Raw genomic sequence first — 25,606 nt, 5'->3', positions numbered from 1 at the left:
GCTGCAGATTATTCAAACATGACAGAATTGTTATAATCTCTTCCAACATTAATTGCGTGTTTTCCGTAAACACAGAGGTTCAGAGTTCTGCTGCGGTTTTTCGCTGTAAAAACATGATTTGGTTCAGATTTCACGGTTTTCACAGCCTCTGAAACTGGCGTGTTTTTAGATCCACAAAGTTAGCGAAGCTCAGAAATATGTCGACACTGTCGTAGCGGTGGATGTGAACGCACCACATGAAGGCTGTGAATTCCTGCTTTAATAGACTGTAAGAACGACAGGCAGAGGAGGGACGGCCTGAGGAAAACCAGCAAACGCCGTGGACGGATGGAACACAGAACTGGTAATGGACGGCTCTGATCACCGTGTCTGAAATGCCACTTAATTATCCATAAAATCATCACCTTCGTGTCTTTGACCACAAAGAGCTGCTTCTGCTTTTCACATTTGGCCAAAGTCAATACAGTAAAAAGTCTGATGGAGTCATTTACAGTTTCAGAGCAGACTGTACAGATCCAGTCTGTAGGAGCTCAGGGGGGTTTAACACTGTAGAATTTAACACTGTAGAGTTTTACATGGAGGAAGGATTTCACTTAGACAGTCCATCTACAGAAGGAACCACTGAAAAAAAAAAAATTATTTATTTATTTATTTATTTAGTCTGGTGACTGGAGTTTGCAGTTATAGTTTAGATCTGCTTTTACATTTGGTTTCACTAAAGTTAAAAATGAAAATAGGACCAAAGCTCCTGTAGTCCAACATCATATTTAAAGACATTAATTGACATTCATTTGACCTTTCAAGGTCACTCAAGGTCAAAGGTCATGGCACCAAATGAAAGCCCATATGTGACTTCCTATCTATTGTCAATAGTAATTATATCAAGATCTTCACCTGTTTTCAAGTTATAGTTCTTAAATTGCACTGAAATTAGTTCCACTATAAACCAATGGGGATTTAAAAAATGTCAAAAATTCATAAAAGATCAAAAAAATCAATATATCTCAATTCTTGGAACAAAGTTAGTAGACCTTACCCCTAAGATGTTCCACAAATAATATCAAGTCATTCTGACTGACAGTTTATACCATGTGTGCTACGCCCGAAAAACCACCTTTTATCAGCGCAAAAACTTTTAATCAAAAAACTAGAGTTTTGGCAAAATTGTCATTTTTCCATTAGGCAAATTTTTATACACAAGTTATATTCACGCAGTTTGAGGGTCAGTGGAAAAGGAACTACTCTTTACTGTAGTAGTCTCCAGTGTAATTTTTGCAGTTCATAGATTCATGTGGTGGGCTGGATCGGACCCACTGGAGGACCGGTTCTGGTCCATGGGCCGTATGTTTGACCCCTTCTGTCCTAAATGCTCGGGGTCTTTCCACCTCTGGATCCACACACTGCTGACTCTCCGCTGTCGCCGAGTCTTGCATAGTTTCTTAGCATGTGCAGAAGTTTTATCCACTTAAACCGGTGTTTCTTAAACTGTGGGGTGGACCCCCTAGGGGAGGCGCGAAGGCTTACGCGAAGGTTGGGTCATGCGATCACTCCTGGGTGTGTTTTTTTTTTTTTTCATGTATCAGGTGGAACTCATGTTTGATGGTTGGGGCAGCCTGGACTCATTTTATGGACGGACACCAAACCAATCTACTGCCATGGTGATGTGTCACTAGACAAAGAGTTTAGGTTTGGACAATGGACAAGGACTGGAAAAGACACCTGGACACATATGTTTGTGTTCTGGACCAGTTTGGACTTGAATGTTCTCAGATGTCCAATGGAAACAGGCTCATGGACCCACTGGTACTGGTCACATGTTCATCTGTGGAACCAACATGTGTTTGTTGGACTAAAAAAAAGGAACTGTATTGTCATAGTTGGAGACAATTACACATTTCCTATTTTTATTTGGACAAATATCGTCTCATGGAGCAGTCTGGGGGAGTTTATCTGGAATATCCAGACGAAAATCTAAGTTATTACCTCTGTCTGTGTGCAAGATAACTGAAAAAGATTTGGACAGATTTGGAAGAAAATCTCAGGAAATGTTAATACTGGCACAAGGAACGAATGATCAAATTTTGGTGGGGGGGGCTACCTTGGTGGAGGTCTGTGCTCTCTGAATACTTTTCTAGTTTTTGATTTGAACAAAAAAATATTCAAGGAAAAGCAAAAAGTGTCGATAAAATATTGATGTTTCTGTCAGTAAAAGTTGTGGTATAAAGTTGTTAGAGTTGAGGGGGGTTTGGAGGTTTCTGCTCCTCCAAAGGGGGTCTGGAGGTTTCTGCTCCTCCAAAGAGGATCCGACAGAAAAAGACTGACACCACTGACTTAAACCGCCCGTCGTGACAGGACTGACAGCGGTCCAACGCGCCCCCCCCCCCCCCCATGTGCACAGACAGATCTGGTGTACAGTCCTTCATAGTCCGGCCTTGTGCTGCCCATGTGGCGCCCACCCATGCAGCTGCTCCGACCTTTGACCCGCCCGTCGTCCTCGTCGTGCTGCTGCTGCTGCGGTGACGGTGGCAGTTGAAGATGAACATGATAAGTGACCCTGTTGGTCTGAAAGGGCCTGTGGGCGGGGCTACAGCCACATGCGGTCGTGATGATCTTTTCAGACCGTTCACAGTGGTCTACTCTGGGATGGTTTTTATATAAAGTTTTCTGAAGCCAACAGGAAACATCCACATCCGGTTTATTAGTTTAACAGATGATAGAGCAGGAGGTACAGAGGAGGTGCAGGTCTGTCTCTGAGTTCGTCTTCCTTGTCTTCATTAGCAATTTCTTCAATTTTTTTCTCCCACAAAACCAAAGGATGGATTTTTTTTTTTGTTTGTTTTCAAATTTTACATGTATGTTCCTTGGGACAACGTCTACAAAGTCTGTTCACAGTTTTGAGAAATTTAGATTTTTAAATTTTTTTTACAAATTTTTAAAAGAAATACTAAACATTTGCTTGTACTTATACATCTTACATTATAGTATTTTGATGGTTTATAACATGTAAACCATTACAGATATCAAGTACAGATATCATAGTTCCTACTGATCACTGATAGAAGTCATATTTGGACTTTCATTTGAGTCTATGACCTTTGACCTTGAAGGGTCAAACTAAAGGTCACCAATGTCTCGATTTCAATGATCTTCTCCAAAATTACAGGTCGGATTCATTTCATATTTTATATCTATCTTTCTTGTGACAATCTTGTCGACAAAATTGTTCACAGTTTCGAGAAATTTGGATTTGACAATTTTTGATGAATTTTTGAAAGGTTTAAAATTTGCCTTTACTTGTTACGGTTCATATGTTGATTGTTTATAACATGAAAATGGTTTCAGACATCAATATAGTTCCTATTGATCACTGATAGGAAGTTATATCTGGGCTTTCATTTGAGTCCATGACCTTTGACCTTGAGTGACCTTGAAGGGTCAAACTGAAGGTCACCAATGTCTAGATTTCAACCACTTTCTTCTCTGAAACTACTGGTTGCATTCACTTGAAATTTTGTATTAAGCTTCGTTGGAGCAATGTCTACAAAGCTTGTTCACAGTTTTGAGAAACTGTGATGTAGAAATTTTGCAGAATTTTTGAAAAATTCTAAATTTGTCCTTACTTCTACTGGTCCATATGTTGATGGTTTAGAACATGTAAATGGTTCCAGATATCAGTCTAGTTCCTATTGATCACTGATAGAAGTCATATACGGACTGTGATTGGATGAGTTGAGTTCTCCTCCAGTGAAAGTCCCTCCCACTTCTGTAGTTAGATTGATCTCCTTCATCCAGACCACAGGACTGGAACATAGACCAGAACCTGACATAGAACATATTCACCATAGAACAGACGCTGGAGCTGTTGTTTTAAAGGCAGGAGTGTTGTTTCATTTCTACTCTGTCGTCTTCTTTTTTCTTTTATCTTTTCTGGACATGGAAAAGAAAAGGTGCTGTGATTTATTTCCACGTCCACGGTTCATCTCCAGCTGTCGTTCGGTGTCAGTTTGATGACGCAGTGACAGAGGCAGAAGCGTTTGGAGGCTGAAGCAGAAGCATATGTGCTGCGCTGGTATTCTAAAGCTGACCGATCGATACCAGTCCTGGGATTTCTTCTGCACACGCTCAGGTTTCGCTGAGTGACCTCTACGAGTACCCACAATCCACTGCGGGACACACACACAAACACACTGTCAGGCTCAGACCTCTGCGACTTCACACGCAAAAAAAAACCCAAACACTTTTTATGAGCGTTCCAAAATTGATTCAGCTGATACCGGCCCAGTTCGGAGCAGTTTTTAATGGCGTTTTTTTTTTTTTTATTATTATTAAAGTTGGGACGCGGCACATGTGTGAAGTACTTTGATGTGAAACTGGGTCTTTTATTGAATCTCCATCTATTTCAGTTGGTTTTGGGTCTGAATGGTTCTGTCCACAGTTACTGTTTCACTTTGGTGTTTGGTTTCACTCAGTTTTATGCTGCATTAGTAGTTTTTTATTGGAACTTTGACGTCATTTAGTTTAGCTTTAGTGTCAGTTTTTGAGGAAACAGTTGATTTATAGAAGCTGGAAAACTGTGTCGCCAGTTTATTCTGCTTTATTCTACTTATGTTTCAAGTTAAAACATGTAATCGACAAATGCTTCTGTAAATACTCCATCACTCTGGGTTCATAGTTTCCACCATTTAATAATGAAACTGCTGTGAAATAAAAAAAAAACAAAAAAAAAACAAAAAGCAAAATAAAAAAATAGTGAAGTAATTATATTTACAGGTATCTTGTTAAATTTTTAACCATAACTAATGAAATAAAACCAGAACTGCACCTGTTTTGATTTATTTTTACATGTAAATATTATTTACTTTAACAACATTATTAATCCCAGTCTCAGGGTTCCTTAACTCTATTCTCTACATCATCATCGTTGATCTGAAATTGAAAACACCTCCTGTGTCTGTTATTGAATCTCCATCTATTTCAGTTGGTTTTGGGTCTGAATGGTTCTGTCCACAGTTACTGTTTCACTTTGGTGTTTGGTTTCACTCAGTTTTATGCTGCATTAGTAGTTTTTTATTGGAACTTTGACGTCATTTAGTTTAGTTTTAGTGTCAGTTTTTGAGGAAACGGTTGATTTATAGAAGCTGGAAAACTGTGTCACCAGTTTATTCTACTTTATTCCACTTCTGTTTTAAGTCAAAGCATGTAATTGACAAATGCTTCCGTAAATATTCCATTAGTTTGGGTTCATCGTTTTCACCATTTAATAACAAAACTGCTGTGAAATAAAAAAAAAACAAAAAAAAAAAAACACAAGCAAAAAATAGTGAAGTAATTATATTTACAGGTATCTTGTTAAATTTTTAACCATAACTAATGAAATAAAACCAGAATTACACTCGTTTTAATTCATTTTTACATGTAAATCTTATTTAATTTAACATTATTAATCCCAGTCTCAGGGTTCCTTAACTCTATTCTCTACGTCATCATCGTTCATCTGAAACTGAAAACACCTCCTGTGTCTGTTATTGAATCTCCATCTATTTCAGTTGGTTTTAGGTCTGAATGGTTCTGTCCACAGTTACTGTTTCACTTTGGTGTTTGGTTTCACTCAGTTTTATGCTGCATTAGTCGTTTTTTATTGGAACTTTGACGTCATTTAGTTTAGTTTTAGTGTCAGTTTTTGAGGAAACGGTTGATTTATAGAAGCTGGAAAACTGTGTCGACAGTTTATTCTGAAATTACTTCTACTTTATCTTCGCCAAATAAAGTCACAACATGATTGGCCGAGCATCTGCTTAGCGTTTGTCCTCAAAAATAGGAGGCCGTAGATTAAAAAAGCAGATAAAGGCCGACTTCTCGTCTCTTTCCGACCCCCGCTCGTCTCTGCTAGCGGCTTGGTGGACGTTAGCCAGCGTGCGTTCAGCGCCTCCACCGCCGCTGTATAATTACTGCTGCTAATCAGAGCACTTTACAGCAGCTCTTCTGTTCATCTGAACCCCCTCGGTCTCTCTAACACCCCCCCACCCCCACCCCTCCACCCCCCACCCCTGGGCTGTCTCTATTAACCCCCCAAACAGAAGACAGAGCGCTCATCTGTAGTTTGTGTGTGTGATGGATGTGCGCATCCGCCGACAAACACAGAGGAAGATTGAGACGCAGACAGAGGCAGAGTGTTCGGCGTCCGATAAAGAGGTCATTGTAACATGTGCGCTGCGCCCGATAGCTGCTCATCTCCGCCCTTAAGAGACCCCGGGGTTAACTCTGCCGTAAAGATCTCGATGGCTCATAAAAATTAAAGCTAGCTTCTCCCCCTCTTGTCCACACCCTGCTAATAAACACATTTCCCTGCACACTCAGACCCAGCGCTCGTAAAACTCCAGCGCTGGTTTTTATTTTGTTTTAAACCCACTGAAGCCCAAATGAAGCTGTTAAAGAGACGCCGCCGACACCACCTCTACCGCCTCTGAGCTGCGGTTGTGTTCCAGCTGAGGTCCGCAGCCTCTGGAGGGTCAGGTTCAGGTTCTCTGGTCTGAAGCCAGTCGTGTTTTCTACATCAGCCCAGAGAAATAGAACAAAAGGGGTGGGGGGGGGGGGGGGGGGGGGGGGGGGGGGGGGAGACGTAGCGCTCTGGACGTAAGCGTCACCGCGCTCCCAGGAGGATGGTTAGCTTTACTGCAAAGCGCTTTTACTGAAGGACCGTATTTTACTCAAGTAGGTCAAAAAGTTTTGGTTCTTCCAGTTTTTGCATTTCACACATTCATCGTGTTGGCCCGATCGGACTCTTTGTCGGGTCGGTTTTGGACCCCGAGCCATATGTTTGACATCCCTGATTAGGGCTGCACGATTCTGGCAAAAAATGTGAATCATGATTTTTTTTCTTAAAGTTGATATCACGATTCTCTGACTGGACTTTTTTTTCTCACAAAATGTTTATTGCACCGCTGTCGAGGAAAATGGGTTCTTTTACCTCTGATTCGCATCTTTCAAATCACTCCGCAAATAGTCCGGTCACTTACGGTCCCAGTTGCTAAGCGACGTCAGCTGATTTGTGCTGATCAGTGCCCAGGGGCCAAATGCGTCCCACTAAAGGTTCCAATCCGGCCCCTGGGATGAATTTGCAAAGTGCAAAAATTCCACAGTCCAGGCTGTGGAACTCATTTTAGTTGCGGTTCCACAAACAGACCATATGATCTACAGTCAAATAATAACAGCAGAAGAACCGACAAAAAAGAATGACTGCAGATTTTGTTCTTGGTTTGATGTGAAAATAATAATATTACAGTATTCCTATAAATAATGAGCACTTGAAATATTTGTCTTTGTTTTAGTGCAAAAAATAACATTAAATTATGAAAATATTTACATTTACAAACTATCCTGTAAAAATAAAACATGAATAACCTGAACAAATATGAACAACCTGAAATATCTAAAGAAAATTAAACGCAATTTTAACAGTTTTCTGTCTGTTCCTCAGTGTTTGGTGTCTTTGTAGGTCTGATCCATAATGCACATGGAGAAATGACCAGTTGAGGCAGAATATTGTTAAAATTGCACTTATTTTTCTTCAGAAATTTCAGTTTTTTCAGGTTATTCACATTTCTTTGTTTGGATAGTTTATAAAAGTATTTTCATAACTTAATGGGGGGGTTTTGGACTAAAACACAGACAAAAATTTGGAGTTGTCATTATTTATAGGTTATTCTGTTATTATTTTACTGGCTGGGCCCACTGCAGATCAAATGGGCTGAATGTGGAACCTGAAAGAAAATGAGTTGGAGAGCCCTGCCTTAAAGGGTCCTAATCATCGGTCCGGTGCCGGTAAACGGAGGCGTTTTCCCGGTGCAGAGGTGTGACTGATCTATGTGGAGGCACTTCCAGTTCCAGTTTCTGCAGGATGACTGATAGCTCCGTCTGGGCAGAGGAAGCCCCGGTTCTTTAACAAACCGTATATAAAGCCGGAGCGCCTGCACACTTTCGCTCACTTTCACACCTTCCATTCACAATTTATTCCATTTGCGAGCTGGTGTTGCATTTCTAATACCATTAGGCGGCCCTGCATTAGCTGGATGATGTATGGCGGCGCTGAGGAAACCTGACTACATCTCAGGAAAAGGTCAAGAAATGCATGTAATCCAGACCCCCATGTTCCCCTGAACGCTCCCTCCTGTTCGACCGATCCCAATCAATAGCTTTAAATAGGCCCTGCATTAGTTCTGTGTTGCTAAGTATGGCGTGCACATGTGCTGTATTTTTCTGTCTGTGGAAGATATTTTCTACCGTTTTCTGTAAACCGATCCGTCCCGCGGGAGCCAGGAATGCCCCGTCATCAGGCCGACAAACGCCCACACTTTATGACCGACAGAAGTTTTTTTTTTTTAAATCCGTCCACATTAAGTTGCCCGTCTCGGTCCCATCGGACTATTAAAGCCAGAACCGAGTGTAAATTATGCAACGGATCAATGTGGAGAAACTGGACGTCAGTGAAAACAGAACGTACACGTGGACGTCCTCAGACTGTGATGGTCCGCTGAGTCTGAGTTCGGTCTGTACGCTGTCATCCGACCACATTCATCAGTTCATCCCCAAATTCCACATTGGAAGGAGTAATGACAGATTTTGGAGGATCGTCTGGGTTTGTTTCGTGATTGTGTACATAATTACACATGTACGCGACAAAAGTGTTAAAGTTTTCACCAAAGACTTATTTACATTCACTGCATTGTATGATATTAGCACTTTTTATGTAAACATGCTAACTGGGCGGTACGGTGCAAGGTTCTAATAGTTTTGGATTTTTCGTTATAGTTAAGTTTTATTTAGTTTTGACTCTTTTTTTTCCTAATTCAGTTAGTTTTAATTCGTTTTTAGAGCAGGTTTGCTAGTTTTTATTGGTTTTAATTTTTTTTCTAAATGCTTAGTTTTAGTATTAATTTTAGCTTTGTCGTCTCTTTTCTCTTCTTCTCTGTCGTCGTATTCAAATAAATCCCAGACAGGACTCTGCTGCTTTCTCCCAACTTTAGTCTCCATGTTTCCAGGTAGAGTGGGGACCAGAAGACGACTGGAAACCAAGGTTATTATAGTTAACAAAAACTAATGAAATGATGAAAACTAGAACTGTAAAAACATTTTCGTTAACTGAAATAAATAAAAAGTATAATTAAAAGAAAAAAATGATAACTAACTGAAACTGCATTGTGTGTTTACAAAACTAACTAAAACATATAAAAATTATGGATAAAAATCCATTTCTTTTTGTCTTTGTCAATGTCGGATTGATACAAAATCGATTTATTTCCCTTTAGCTGCTGTCACCATACAATATTTAAGGGTCCGTCACTTGTGTTCACTTGTGGTTTCCAGTCGTCTTCTGGTCCCCACTCTACCTGGAAACATGGAGACTAAAGTTGGAGAAAGCAGCAGAGTCCTGTCTGGGATTTATTTGAAGACGACGACAGAGAAGAAGAGAAATGATATTAAAAAAAAACTAAAACTGAACTAAAACTAGGCATCTAGCAAATAATGAAAACTAATACAAACTAGCAAACCTGCTCTAAAAACTAATTAAAACTGAATTAGAGAAAAAAAAAGTCAAAACTAAATAAAACTAAACTAAATGAAAAATCCAAAACTATTATAACTTTGGTCGGTAGCCATGATAGGCTCTGGCACCTTCATGCAGTTCAAGGAGTTTGGAAATGAAAAACTGGAAATGTGCAATTTAGGATCTTGTTTTAACAAAACTGCTAAAATTTTCTCCACAGACACTGACTGAATTGTGTGATGCTAGCACTGTTTTACACTTTTGTAAACATGCTAACTGGGCGGTACGGTGGTACGGTGGTTAGTGTTGTAGCCTCATGACAAGACGTCCTGGGTTTGATCCTTTCTTTGCAGAGTTTGCATGCTTTCTCTGTCTGTTTGGGTTCTGAAGCTTCTTCCCACTGTTCAAAATCTAACTGGTTAATGGTTCAATCTAAATCACCTGTAGGTGTAAATGTCCTTGCAGTACGTCCAGGATGTACCACGCCTACACCCGTTGGTAGTGTTGATAGGCGACCTCCAGCTCCAGGATTGTCTAGAGGTTTAAGCAGTTCAGAAAATGAATTAATGAAGTTAAATGTGTGTTATAGAACACTACAAATGTGAAGGAATTTACACATAATAACTTTTTACTTCCAATGTATGAACAAAATGTCACTAGAACTTTCTGCAAAAATCCTAAAGCGTCTAAATGCTTCTTCTGCTCCTCTACAGCAGCAGCATTAGCTTCCATTAGCTTAAAAAGGGAATCAGTCAAAGAAACAAAAAGAACGACATCATGCACTTCTGTTTTGTCGACATTTAGTAAATATCAGTAAAGTTTAGCGCAGATGTCCAATGGAAAAGTGACCAGTCTTTTCCGTCAAAGTGGACATGGATCTTCTGGAACACAGAAAATGAGCCTGGATCATTAATGTGTCCACAAAGACAGAAGAACTAGGACAGTTTTTGGACATGACTGGTCTTTTGGAGCCTTTGCTGTGATAGAAACCAGACCCGTCCAGTAGCACAGACACAGTAAAGGCTGCCCTCAAAGCCCTGACACCCCCCCACCCCCCCCCCCCAAAAGCCCTGGACCTGGTCTACATGGTCCACATGGCCTTAACGTCATGCTCAGATCTCACACGAGGACCTGGCGTGCAGAGTCCAGGCCGGCTGTGGGGGGTGGGGGGCAGATATTTTCCTCCCAAATTGAGGAACATTTCTTTTCTCTCAGAACCATCTGTGGATCAGAACCAGCTGGTCCATGTGTAGTGGGTCGGACATCTGGTGATTAGAACCCAACAAACAAACACTCAGCAAAAACACCAAAGAGTCTCATTGTAATATGTTTTTTTTTTTTTTTTCTGTGCTATTGAAGCTGACGTGATCATTTCTGTGCTTTCTTCTTCTTCTTCTTCTATATTTAAAAACCTCCTTCTGCCTTTGGTTTAGTTCTAGTTTCCAAACTGTGACACGTCAACAGGATTATCAGTACAAGTAGCTCTGGTCCCGTCCCTGGTTCAAAGTCTACCAGGGTCGATTCTACTGCGATCTGAAATGAAAGAGCGTGGACACATGAGTCCACGATCAAACATGGACCAACATGTGACATGAAGAAGCAGATGTTCAGCAGAACCACCAGAAGGAACTCACAGCAGCTGATATGAGGCACTAGAGAAAAGAAGAGATTTAGTATTAACTGACATAAGATAAGATAAGATAAGATAAGATAAGATAAGATAAGATAAAGTAAAATAAGATAAGATGAGATAAGATAAGATAAAGTAAAATAAGATAAGGTAAGATAAGAAAAGGTAAGGTAAGACAAGATAAGATGAGATAAAATAAGTTAAGATAAGGTTTTGATGATTTTGTTGGTCTTGATGGTCTTGGTGGTTTTGATGGTCTTGGTGGTTTTGATGGTCTTGGTGGTTTTGATGGTCTTGGTGGTCTTGATGGTCTTGGTGGTCTTGATGGTTTTGGTGGTTTTGATAGTTGTGGTGGTTTTGATGGTTTTGATGGTTGTGGTGGTTTTGATGGTCTTGATGGTTTTGATGGTCTTGGTGGTCTTGATGGTTTTGGTGGTCTTGGTGGTTTTGATGGTCTTGGTGGTCTTGATGGTCTTGGTGGTTTTGATAGTTGTGGTGGTTTTGATGGTTGTGGTGGTTTTGATGGTCTTGATGTTTTTTCGGATGCTGTTTTGGCTTTTGTTTTTCCATTTCTGTCCATGTTCCTTTCATAATAATAATAATAATAATAATAATAATAATAATGGATTAGATTTACATTGCATTTTTCTATGAATGCAAACTCAAAGTGCGTACAGCGGATCCATTATTCATTCGGTCTCACATCCTCCCTCTGGTGGTGGTAAACTACATCTGTATCCACAGCTGTCCTGGGGCAGACTGACGGAGGTGTAGATGCCAATCTGCGCCTACGGCCCCTCCCACCACCACCGAACATTCACACACATTCATACACCGGTGTGAGTAGCAGCACTGGAGGCAAGGAGGGTGAAGTGTCTTACCCAAGGACACAACAGCACATGGACAGAGTGGGATTCGAACTGCCAACCCTTCGGTTATTGGACTACCATCTGAGCCATGGCCGCTTTCAGTTGGTTTTGGTGGTCTTGGTGGTTTTGGTGATCTTGGTGGTTTTGGTGGTCTTGGTGGTTTTGGTGGTTTTGGTGGTCTTGGTGGTTTTGGTGGTTTTGGTGGTCTTGGTGGTTTTTCAGATGCTGTTTTGGCTTTTGTTTTTCCATTTCTGTCCATGTTCCTTTCAGTTGGTTTTGGTGGGTTTTTTGACGTTCTGGAAAACCTTTCACCCATTCAAACATTCTTGTAAATCCTTCTTCCTGTCCGTTGGACCTCATGTTGACAGTTCTGTCTGTTTTTATTTCTGTCGTCCACTCAGATCCTCTTCTTCCTACATACATCTCTCTCCTCTCCGACACGACGACGTCTTTACCTTCCACCAACGTCTTCATCCCGGATGGCTCCGACAGTCCGATGGCCGGAGCGGAAACCACCACGTCCAGCGCCGGCTCCCCTCGGTTCCTGGGCCAAGGCCTCAACGAAAACCTCATCCCTATCTACTGCTCCATCCTGGCCGCCGTGGTGGTGGGTCTGGTGGCCTACATCGTCTTCAAGAGGTCAGGAAACTGAACACCAAAGACCAAAGACCGCCACGAAAACCAGCACTGGGGATAAAAAACAAACAAACAGGGTTTTATTTATTTATTTATATTTTAAAAGCAAAAGCAGAAAAGAAAAAACAAACAAAAAAAAGTATAGTCAAAAAGGAGCCATATAAACTCATGTACATGAATAATTATATATAACTACCTTATAACTTATATAAGTCCCATCCAAGTTCCACAAAAGAACTCCAACATATGACACATCAGAAATAAACTCTGTCCAAACACATGTACATGACCTACATTATATATGATAATACATTATTCATAATCATATAATATCAGCCACATTATATGTTAATACATTGTATAATGATATTATAGCATTATAAAATAATTATGTTTACATTGTATATAATAGACATTAAAATACATTATTTATAATGTACACTTTATATACATTGTATTATAATAATACATTATATATTGTCGCTGTCAGGTAAAAACCTCATAAGTCCTTTTTTGTTTTGTTTTGGTCATAAAATGATTCTGTTGGTCAGTCTTCATGTTGACAGTTTTAGAAATATTTAACCAATGAAAAGTGTTGAAAATGGCATCTTTTAACTCCATTCATTTATTGACCACATATATATGGTTTGTCCAGTTTCCCGAAAAATAACTGTTTTGGACATAAGAGGTTTCTGCCTGACAGTGATAATACTAATACATTCTACACCATTATAATTTAAAATAATTATGTTTACATTGTATTATAGTGTAATATAATACTCATATAACATATTACCTAATTCATTTATAATCATATAATACATCTTAATACTGTCATCATGTTTCATATATTAATACACGTTTGATATATTAATACACTTATTTCCTGTATTAATACACATGTTTCATATATTAATCCAGGTCAGTAGGTGGATGGTGTGAATTGTTGCCTCAGGCCAAAAAAAATCCAGACACTGAAATATTCAGACTTTTGTCTAAAAGGTTTTGACCCATTTCTACAAAATCACTCACACGTTCCATAATGCCTTCTTTTTTTTTTTAAACAGGTCAAACCCGTTGGTGCATAATGCATTACAGAGGTCACACACACACACACACACACACACACACACACACACACACACACACACACACACACACACACACACACATACACACACACACACACACACACACAGTTCAAACGTCTGAACCAAGTAAACAAACTCATTAAACACATCGACTGGATGAAAAGTGGTGACGGAGGAAACTCCGCATTTATAATAAACACACACCAAGACGAGACGAGATAAGATAAGACTTTTTTGATCCGTCCATGGGGTAAATTCCAGTCGACAGCAGATATTAAAATAAAATGCAGGAAAAACAGAAAATATTCACATGTGAAACAACAAATATAAAGAAACTAAAGGAAAACTTGCTGTTTATTTAAATATTTATATAATTTAGATTTAGAATTAAATGTGATGCCTGTTTTGACTGATGCATGTTAGTGAATAACAGTATGAATCTGTGGTTGACCTCTGACCTTTGGGTTCTCCACAGGTGGAACAGCTGTAAACAGAACAAACAGGCCGCCAATAACCGAGCAGCGACCAACAACCAGATGGTGACGCCAGAGGGAGAGAAGCTGCACAGCGACAGTGGCATTTCAGTGGACAGTCAGAGTCTGCAGGAACAACAACAACAACAACAGCAGCAACAACAACAACAACAACAACAGGCCCAGGCCGAGGTCCAGGCTCAGCCCACACACACACAGGAACAGATAGGTAAGATACTAATACACACTAATACACAACAAATACACAACAAAAACACAACAAAAACACACTAATACACAACAAAAACACAACAAATACACACTAATACACAACAAATACACAACAAAAACACAACAAATACACACAAATACACAACAAAAACACAACAAATACACATAAATACACAACAAAAACACAACAAAACAAGAAAAGCACTTGGAGAGCGCAGACCTCTGCCAAGACAGATCTGTCATGCCCCCCCCCCGATCACCACCAAAATGTAGTCATTTCTTCCTTGTGCCAGTATCAACATTTCCTGAAAACACGCAAACATGCAAACACACAAACACACAAACACACAAACATACAAAGCAAAGCGATCACAATACCTCCTGGCAGAGGTAAACACAACAATACACAATAAATACACACACAAATACACAACAAATACACAGAAATACAAAATAAATACACAATACACACAAATACACAACAAATACAAAACAAATACACACAAACAACAGGCCGAGGTCCAGGCTCAGCCTACACACACACAGGAACAGATAGGTAAGACTGAAAGTACACACAAATACATAACAAATACACAGAAATACACAGAAATACAAAATAAATACACAATACACACAAATACACAAGAAATATACAACAAATACAAAACAAATACCTACAAATACTCAACACACAGTAAAAACAACACATGTATGTAATACTGGGCTGTAGTTCAGGTTCCACATTCAGACCAATATGATTATAAATGTAATTAATCACTTTGTTTGGAACCAGCATGATGCAACAGTTTTCTCAGATACTTTGTTTATTTATTTATTTATGGTCTGTCCTTTGCTGTAGACTTTTCTTTTTTTAAGTAAAGCTGTGAAACTTGTCTACTTTAGAGGACATAAATGCATCGGTGGGTCTCAGGAGGTTTTTATATTTAGACACAAATTATTCAAAAAAACCCAACAATTATATATTTGACACATTTTCTGTAATCCAATCCATCAAATAAGAAAAAGCTGCGTCTTTCCAATCACACACACCCAAGTATGAAACCATCCCTTCACACTCTGGTATTTTGGCTTTGAAAGAAAGACATTTATTACATCAAGATGCTGGGCTGATGTTTGTGGAGTGTTTTTTTTTTTCCTCAGTATTGTTCATGTGGACTGATGTCTCCAGTCGTATTTCACTCTTATCTCCTGTGGGTTCCATGCCAGGGGCCCATAGGTTACATTCATGCATGTGCAGGAATGCGCCGTACACATACCATAACATTTCATCGATTACCTCTGAATTTGTCGGGGGGGTTACTTTGGCCGACGCCTCCTCTGAACCGTAAATACAAGCAGAAAGAATCCGGCGTTGACAGTAAGTTGACACAGTTTCTATCTGGTGCGGTTCATACCATTAACACCGTAAATGCCAGACGGTGTAACCGCAGACGTCTGATCTATATTTACCGTTTCTACTCTTACTACTCGTCTATACTTATCTGAAGGGATTCTTGGAGTATTTCACGGGTGCGGGTGTAACGCTACGAATTCTTCGAGTGTAAATGTACTCACAGTTTGTAAGATGAACTCACTAGATCACAGGTGTCAAACATAAGGTCCGGGGGCCAAAACCAGCCCACTAAAGGGTCCGATACGGCCCGTGGGATGAACGTGTTGAAGAATAATTATAGAATAATTACAGTACTGCTCTGAACTGCACTAACATGTCACATATTTCTCTACTGATGAAACTTGTCTCCCAGTAAACTCATGGGCGCCAGCACTGATCAGATTCAGGGTGGGTTCTGCTCACTGAAGATGATGTGGTGTCTACAGAAGCTGAGACCTTCCATTCCAATAGATACACATTTAAAACAACAGTCAGGACCAGACCTGTCAAGTTTTGGATTTGAAAATAAGGGAAATTTTTCGGCGCCTACCGCAAGCCGTCCCACCGCCCCAACCAAGCTTCAGTGTCCTTTACATTTGAACACAGATGTACAAGAAATCCAAAATACCACCTTGTCAACCAAATTTACAAATTACAATGAGGTGACCAGAATATGATCGGCTTACCTTTGTTGACACTAAAATGCTCTGAACATTTCTGTGTTGTGATACAGCCTACATGAAAACACAGAGGGGCATTGAAGCACACATATTTACTTATTTTACATATTTATTTACTTTACATATATTCATTTCAAATTGAATGTTTTTAAGTTAGAAATGTTCATTTTACTTTCAGTACACATTTTCTTCTATTGTGCTATGTTCACTCATGTGGCTCTCTGGCATTAACTAATGACATCTTAAACAGATTAGTTGCAGACTTTGCATCCTTTCAAACTTTTCTGGTAGGAGTGTATTTGTGGGCTGGGCCAGAGCGGTCAGCTCAAATCTGCATACCGTACAGGACATTATCTAATGGGCTGAACATAAGCACACATAATATTCACAGCCTACTTCATTGACTCAACTTACCTCTGATGAGCTGTGTTGCCTTGGTTTTTCCCGCGGAGTATTTTCGTACGATAACGGAGTCTGGGAACATATCAGCAACGCACTTGTTAAAGTCATCACAAAAAGTGAAAGGGACGTTGTTTTTGGCACACAGCATTGCCATTTGAACCTGGGCATTTGTGACCTGGTCTGCTTCGGTGGTGTTTCTCGTCACAAATGCTGACATCATCTGGGCATGTTTCTGTGCCTCCAGCCTTTGCGTGTGCTTGGCGGATTTTTCATGCTGACTAATATCGTTTCTTCCCCCGTCTGATGGACTAAAATCACATCAACACACCTTGCAGAATGTGTGACTGTGCCCCATCACACTAGAAACAGAAACATGCTGTCCCATTTTTCCAGATATTTACAAGATTTCTTAGTTGTTTTTTTTTGCCTGAGTGCCTTCTCCATCACTTCCATCCATCTTTCACCTATGTTTTTGGTTTTCTCGCTGTCGGCACTACTAACCTGACGACACCTCAGACCTAGGCTACTGCAGATGGCAGTTCTCGCAAGGCTAGTGACAGAGCTCAGCTAGGAGAGACAGAAGAATGGATTTCATTATTATTATTTTGCTATAATACGGGAGATTTACGGGATAATATTAATACTGGAGGACAGCGGGAAAGGGGGGTAAAATACGGTAGTTTCCTGGCCAACTTGACAGGTATGGTCATGAGACTTTGGTTAGCACATCCCAGCAACAAGACGTGAACTGACGGATGGCAAGTCACATCAATAGGTGAGGTCCAATCAGAAGATAGAGTCAGATGACGTTGCAAAGTCCAACCCATTGTCTGGGGTGGAGTCACCTAAGAAGGTCACTGTCAACCACACCCGGTATTCAGGGCTCTTTGACTGGAGTTCCTGCAGGAACTCTTGTCCACAGACCAGCGCTGGCTTTTATATTTCACATGTGATCAGAATAAATTCTTAAACTGAGACCAAGTGCATCCTGAACTCGTCTTTGGAGCTTCCAATCACCGAACACGAAAAATCTTAATAGTGTGAAATACAAAAGTAAAAAAAACAGTTATTTTTGTGTTGATGAAAGAAACAGCTAAAACTATCCCATAATGATCCCTCCCACTGTGTCTGTGTGATGATGCCCATTACGTTCTAATGAGGTTTGGGAAAAGCTCATTTTGTTTTGTTGGGTTTTGTTGGTTTTTTTTCAAAGTGGCACGAACTATGGGTTTGTCTATTACCACAGAGCCAATCAGAGCCCTCCTTATATCATGTCTAGACCGTCATGTACGTCCTGAAAAGTACCAAGACAATCATACAGCGAATAGGTCAATTTATGACACAGTGGATGTTTAGCTCATTTGGTAATGTATTGGACTGCAACATGAAAGACCCGGGTTCAATTCCTGGTTGGATGAGCTTTTTTTTTCTAAAGATTTTCAAACAGAACTGAAGTCACATGACACACTACTGCATCTATCTAAGATGTAGCTCCGCCCACCTTCTCCAGCCTCCAGAGCAAAGAACACCATAAAACAACGTAGAGTATTTACAACAATAACTCCTTTTCTGTACAATAAACTATCACTAGAAAAATGAACAAAAGAATGAACTGAAGTATACTCCATATATGACCACAGTACTGAGGAAACAAGAGGAGAATGAGTAAAAAACAAAACAAAAAAACAAGAGGATAATGAGTTAAAAAAAAAAAAAGAGGATAATGAGTTTGTGGAACAGTATCTGTGATTGGTTCTAGTACAAATGCTAACATTTCATTGGTCTGTGGTAATAGACACACCCATATTTTGTGCCACAGTACTGTGACAGTAGACATTGCCATTTTATACTTGTACTGCAATGCTGTGGAAGAGCCCAACCGGGACTAGAGTTGAAAATTAGCACTAGCTATTAACTCTATATTCATCATATCAGCTGCAACTATGTTTGACTGCATTGTCCCTGTCAAATAAATAAATAAATAAGTAAATTTTCCTTTGAAAAAGTAAAGTCCTCCTCACTTGTACTACAATAATTCCTTCACAGCGACAGTCAGGTTTGTCATTGTTCTTCCTACAGGTTTGACTAATGGTGTCACATTAATAAAAATAAACGTAAGTGTTCAGAGAACGCAAACCTCCGCAGAGCACCCCGAACAGTGTGCATGTGTGGATCGACTATTTCTTTTTCAATTAAACAGTTTCCAGGTTGTTCCATGCAGCAGAAAAAGTTGAAGCTTGGTACCAGTCATGTGTATGTCAAATTATATTCAATTCACATCAATATTTGTTGAGTTCTAATTTTAAATGTGTGGTAAATGGGATTTTCTATGTTAAATGTAAATGTCCACAGAGTCCACATTCCACAGTGGATGTGGACAATTTTGTGCCAGATGGAAGATATTGTTCTGAGCTACAGGTGGATCAAATTGGAGGGTAATCGGAGTCGTTTTGAATTTTTTATGAATTTTCAAAAATTGCTCAATGATGACAGATAGGAAAATTTCAGATGTTGTGACCTTGCTGTGACCTTGAACTTTGGCCTACTTGGCCCAAAATTTAATGGGTTGGTCCCAGGGCCTAGGCCTATCTGAAGATTTGGTAAAGATAGTTGGAATAGTTTTCCCATAAAGTTGCTAACAAACAAATAAACAAACACACAAAGCAAAGTGATCACAGTACCTCCTGGTGGAGGTAAAAAAGGCCAAGAAACACTGAAAAATAGACACATTAACCTAAATAAACATTAACACAAACGCCCCCTTGAACCCCTGTGCATAAAATAGAACATAAAGCGTAAAATGTCCAGTACCCACAATGCAATGCGGCAGACTGGTACTAATCATCACTCTGTGGAGTTGAATTTGACACTGCATCTTCGCAGAACTTTACACTAACTTTTAACTCTACTGTTAGAGCTGCTTTACTCTCCATAGAGCTAAAAATATTCTATCGAGGTTTGAACAGTTTGACTCTGAAATATTGACACTGTTTGTTTTTCGACGCCTCATGTTGCACAGGGAACATAATAAATAAATAAATAAATAACTCCATGTGGATCAGCTGTGTTAACCCCGTCCACACTTTTAACAGTTTCACTCATTAGCAGGTGTTACCAGACTGGATCCAGACCCGGTCCCACAGCCTTGATCCACCATCAGTGTTTAGTATGTGCTAATTGGCATTAGCGCCGTCTGAGGGTGGATGGGGGGGGGGGGGGGGGGGGTCTGGTCTGTCTTCAAATACACAAGGGGGTGAGAATATGTGCCATAAATCCCAGATAATCGCAGGGGGTTTCCTGTTTCCACTGAACCCTGATTTAACAGCGGCTGAAGAACTGGGAAAACCTTCAGTCAAAACAAGTCCAAGAAACATTAAGACCAGATCCAGAGCAGGAAAAACCGAACCTGTTTGGACTGACAACATTCACACAGGGTATTCCCCATGGGGGGGGACAGTCTCATCTGCATTAACCCTTAAAGACCCAAACATCCACTTTTAACCAAAACCATCTACTGATCTAAACTGTTTAATACCTGTTGATCCATTAATCTGATCAATACATGTCATCAGATATGACCCATTTGGACGTTCAGAGGCTCTGTAGTTACCGTGGAAACACCATCATCTTCTACGGCATTGATTCACCAGTAAAACCCATGGAGTTGGATCAATGACAGTGGATGGACACATTGGGTTTATATATGTCAATAAATAAAAATGAACAAAAAATAAGCAAAAATTTACTAAAAATAACAAAGAATACAATAAGCAACAAAATGAACAAAGCTAAAATAATGAATAAAATGAACAAAAAAGAATTAGTTTTTGTTCATTTTCTTTGTTATTTTGGTTATTTTTCTACATTTTGTTGGCTCTTTTAATATTTTTTCTTCAATTTTGTTCAGTTTGTAGTTTATTTTGTTCATATTATTATTTTGTTGATTTTCTTTATTCATTTTTGTTCATTTTATTCATTATTTTAGCTGGTTTTGTTCGTTTTGTTGCTTATTTGGTCCTTTTTACTCTATTTAAATATTTTCTTTTTGCTTATTTTTTTCCACTAAATGTATTACTTTATGTTTTTTTTTTTTTTATTCATTTTTTAGATTTTATTTATTAACATACGGTATATAAACCCAATGTGTCCATGGGTTTTACTGGTGAATGAATGTTGTAGAAGATGACAGTGTTTTCATAGTAACTATGGAGCCTCTGAATGTCCAAATATGGTCATATCTGATGACCATGAAAAGATGAAGAACTGTATTTGCACTAATTATTTCCATGTATTGATCGGATTAGTGGATCAACAGGTATTAAACAGTTTAGATCAGTAGGTGGTTTTGGTCGTTATGGGTTAATCTGAGCTTTTATAAAATAAACATCTACATGATCAGTGAATTAAATGTAGGAAAAAACATGATTTTTCACTTAAAAGCACAAAATATAGAAGATAACATTATAATAAATGGTGATAAATCACTTTAGAAAGGTTCAATACAGAGAAAAAAAATTACTTGGGAACAGCTATAAAAATAGTTGAGGGTCTTTATGGGTTGAAAAGACCCATCTATCTCTGCAGCCCCCCCCCCGAATCACACATATTGGACATGTTTAAAATTTAAACAGGACTCTAAGCCTTCACTCACATCACCCGTCCATGAAGCTCTGACCTGTGTTTGACCTCAGGACAAACTAAACCAACTCAGAGCATCTGACGGTCAGATGGTCAGTGACATACATGAACAAATCTGACAAAGACAGAACCAACTAGTTTTTAATGAAAAAAATGACTTTAGACCAGACTGGAAATGGATCGGTTTGACATACTTTATTTACATACAATAATGACAAATGTCATAATATAGTTTTATTTTGGGTAAATATCATATTGATTATTAATATTGATGTTTATATGTCAAATCAGCCTGTATGTAATGTAATGAAACTATATTATAACATTAGTCATTATTGTTTTGTATCTCAGATCCCTGTTAGAAAACAAATCCCTGAATTCAACGTGTCCACATACTTATGTCCACATATTGGAGGTTTTAGATAATTATGAAGCTCATGACACCTGTTAAACGTGTCTCTTTCCAGTGACCGTGATACCTTTCTTCCTGTGCATCCATGTTGGAGTTAAAAAAAAAAAAAAAATATATATATATATATATATATATAAATAAATAAAAATGGTGGTGGTGGGGGGGGGGGGGGGGGGGGTAGGAAACACGCACATACACACACTAGTGTACAATGATGAATATGTAATTCATATGTGCTTTTGTTTTATTGTATTTGTTGTCATGCCTTTCACATGTTTTGTTATGTACTGCATCACTTAATTTAAAAAAAACAACAAAAAAAAAGAAGTTGCAATTTGGTGATTTTTGGGTGGGTTTTGATGGCTTTTAGGTGTTTTTTGGTTATTTTTGGGGTGATTTTTGGGTGGTTTGTAGATGGTTTTTAGGTGGGTTTTTTGTGATTTTTGGGTTGTTTTGGGGTGATTTTTAGGTGGTTTTTAGATTATTTTTGGTTGGTTTTTAGATTGTTTTAGGTGGTTTTTGGATGATTTTTGGGTAGTTTTTAGATAGTTTTTGGTTGAGGTTTTTTTTTTTTTATAATTGTTTTTGGGTGATCACAAAAGAGCACGAAAACTATTTTAGAAATTTAAAGGTAGAACATTTAAAACCAGTCATGAATAAAACAACAAAACAAAACAAAAACAATGTTTAGCGAAATAAGTCCAAACCATCTCTGAGTCATTTTAGAAGCAAAGATAACAATTTAACCCAAACTAACCAGTGCAATGACATTTATCCCATAATATAAAACTCTATTCTGACATGAGGCATTATTGTTCTGTATCCCAGACCCGTTAGAAAACAAACACCTGAATCCAACGTGTCCACATACTTTTGTCCACATATTGGAGGTTTTAGATCATTATGAATCTAATGACGCCTGTTAAACATGTCTGTGACACCTTTCTTCCTGTACATGCATGTTGCTTTAGTTTCACTGGTACTTGTGTAATCGTCTCTGACAGTAACATGGACCTGCAGATCAGATCAGACCTGCTCACACTTACAGTAAAACTGCATCTGAGTCACATGACAACAGACTTCATCTAGTTCCACAGAAAACAGTGAGTCACCACCGGCTGTCGTCCTCCCACATCAGGAGGTTTGGGTAAAATGATTTTGGGTGGAAGAATTCCCACCACTGTTGTGATTTTAATCAAAAAAAGATGACGGGAACATTAGACAAACTCCAGATACTTTAAGAGTTTGGATTAAACTTTAAAGCAGGTTCTTCACTAAAGTTTAAAGACATGTCACCTGAACAGACTGGAACTGAAGCTGAAACTACTGTGTGTGTCTGAAAGCATCAGCAGGTTCTAAAGAGTCACAGGGTTTAATGATCAGAACAACAGGACGATCTGCAGGAACGTTTATGAACGATCAGGATTTGAAGGTTTATCCTGAACCAACAGGGACTGTTTTCATACACTGATGCACGAAAAGTACAAGAATATTTAACAATAAACGATAATTCACAAACCAAAATAAATAAATTATCATTAACAACAGTGATAATAATAGTGACGATGTTAACAGAAATCATAATGAACAAAAACAAACAAAAAAAAAACAATAAAAAAAATTAAATAAAAAATTAAAAAAAAAAAAAAAAAAAAAAAAAAACACACTTACACATACCAGTGTACAATGATGAATATTTGTTGTATTTGTTGTCATGTCTTTCACATGTTTTGTTATGTATTGCATCACTTAATTAAAAAAAAACCAAAAAAACCAAAAAAGAAGTAGCAATTAGGTGATTTTTGGGTGGGTTTTGATGGCTTTTAGGTGTTTTTTTGTTATTTTTGGGGTGATTTTTGGATGGTTTTTAGACAGTTTTTAGGTGGGGGGGGTTTGTGATTTTTGGGTTCTGGGGTGATTTTTTGGTTGGTTTTTGGGTTATCTTTTGTGATGTTTGGGTTGTTTTGGGGTGATTTTAGGGTGGTTTTTAGATTATTTTTAGGTGGCTTTTTGGTGATTTTTTGGGGGTCATTTTGGGTAGTTTTTAGGTAGTTTTTGATTGAGGGTTTTTTTTTTTATTGTTTTTGGGTGATCACAAAAGAGCAGGAAAACTATTCTAGAAATTTAAAGGCAGAACAAATAAAAACCAGTCATGCATAAAACAACAAAACAAAAACAATGTTTAGAGAAATAAGTCCAAACCATCTCTGAGGCATTTTGGAAAACAAGATAACAATTTAACCCAAACTAACCAGTGCAATGATATTTATCCCATAATATAAAACTATATTCTAACATTAGTCTTTTATTGTTTTGGATCCCAGACCTGTTAGAAAAGAAACACCTGGATTCAACGTGTCCACATACTTTTGTCCATATACTGTTCCTCTGTAGAGTCCAGTGGGTGATATTAGAACATGCATGACATGAATGAGGAAATGCATGATAAATATATGCAAATAGTAGGTCTGATCGTCTGAAGAACCATGAAATGAATCTAAAGCAGGAATAAATTGGTGTTTGAGACGCTTTTTGATGTTTTGTTTCATTGTGATGCAGCTAAAATGTACACGAGTAGAGTTTATTTTGACCAAAGGGATGTTTTTAAGCACAGAAGACAATGAGCATGTGCAGCACAGTGTGGTTTTTGTGGGACATATTTACTGTGTATACATACATACATACATATATATATATATATATATATATATATATATATATATATATATATATATATATATATATATATATATATATATATACATATATATGAAATGTCCATTGTGGATGAAAATAATAGAATAAACTGAGTATAAAACCGCTGCCCAAACCCTGTGGTTTCATGGACAGTACTCGTATTTTTCTTCCTAATCATAGTGATTAGACGTTCCATCTTCGTGTTTACATCGAAGCTACAAAACCAGGTGTGTGTTTACCCAAGAATACTCCTTTTTGGATGTAAGTAAAGTGTTTCCACCTGCTGTGAAACGTCTGCAACACAACAATCGCTCATTTACAACTTTACTGAGAAACTTGACTCGATTGAAAGCAGGTGTTTAGGAGTCGACGGATGCTTCAGTGGATTTCAGTCCTTGTTTTTTTTTTAATTTTTTTTATTGTTTTATTTTCAGACTCTCGTATGAACAGTTTATTGTTCGGAGCCTTTTGACCATCGAGGCGTTTCACCAATGCTGAAGTCTCCCACAAAACTTTTATCAGCAACAGACCCGTTTGGTTTTTCTTATTTACATGTTTCTGTCTCTGGGGAAGTCGTCACATCAACTTAGGTTAGCATCACATGTAGAAAACGTACAGGAAGTGTATATTTAGGACAGAAATTAAAATATTAGGTGTTTAACAGGTAATTTTATGTTAATATGAGGGGATTATCAAAGGTTTAAACCACATCCAACCTGAAAATAACCTTGTTTTGTCTCTAGCTAGCATGATCAATAAAATAACAATGAACCCATTTATATCCACATTAAAACTCCGATCACGATCTGATTTCTGGAGTTATCAGAAAATTCAAATTATTACATAAACAATATAATCTGATTATGAGAAATGAGATTAACACACCTGGATTTGTCCCCGTTTTCTGATG

The 25,606-nt window shown here is 38.5% G+C and overlaps 1 protein-coding gene across 1 annotated transcript in view; it reads left to right on the top strand.

Annotated features, from left to right (window-relative positions):
* ngfra (nerve growth factor receptor a (TNFR superfamily, member 16)) overlaps positions 1-25,606 on the top strand; it is a 64,429-nt gene that overhangs the window by 32,583 nt on the left and 6,240 nt on the right. Inside the window, exons 4-5 of the mRNA XM_030140301.1 lie at positions 12,445-12,682; positions 14,246-14,472. Of these exons, the coding sequence (XP_029996161.1) occupies positions 12,445-12,682; positions 14,246-14,472 (465 nt within the window). The remainder of the gene's footprint in view (positions 1-12,444; positions 12,683-14,245; positions 14,473-25,606) is intronic.

This window comes from Sphaeramia orbicularis, chromosome 8, assembly GCF_902148855.1.
Source record: "Sphaeramia orbicularis chromosome 8, fSphaOr1.1, whole genome shotgun sequence".
Lineage (NCBI taxonomy): Eukaryota > Metazoa > Chordata > Actinopteri > Kurtiformes > Apogonidae > Sphaeramia > Sphaeramia orbicularis.
The sequence above is the reverse complement of the archived record's forward strand: the minus strand, read 5'-3'. Positions and strand labels throughout refer to the sequence as shown.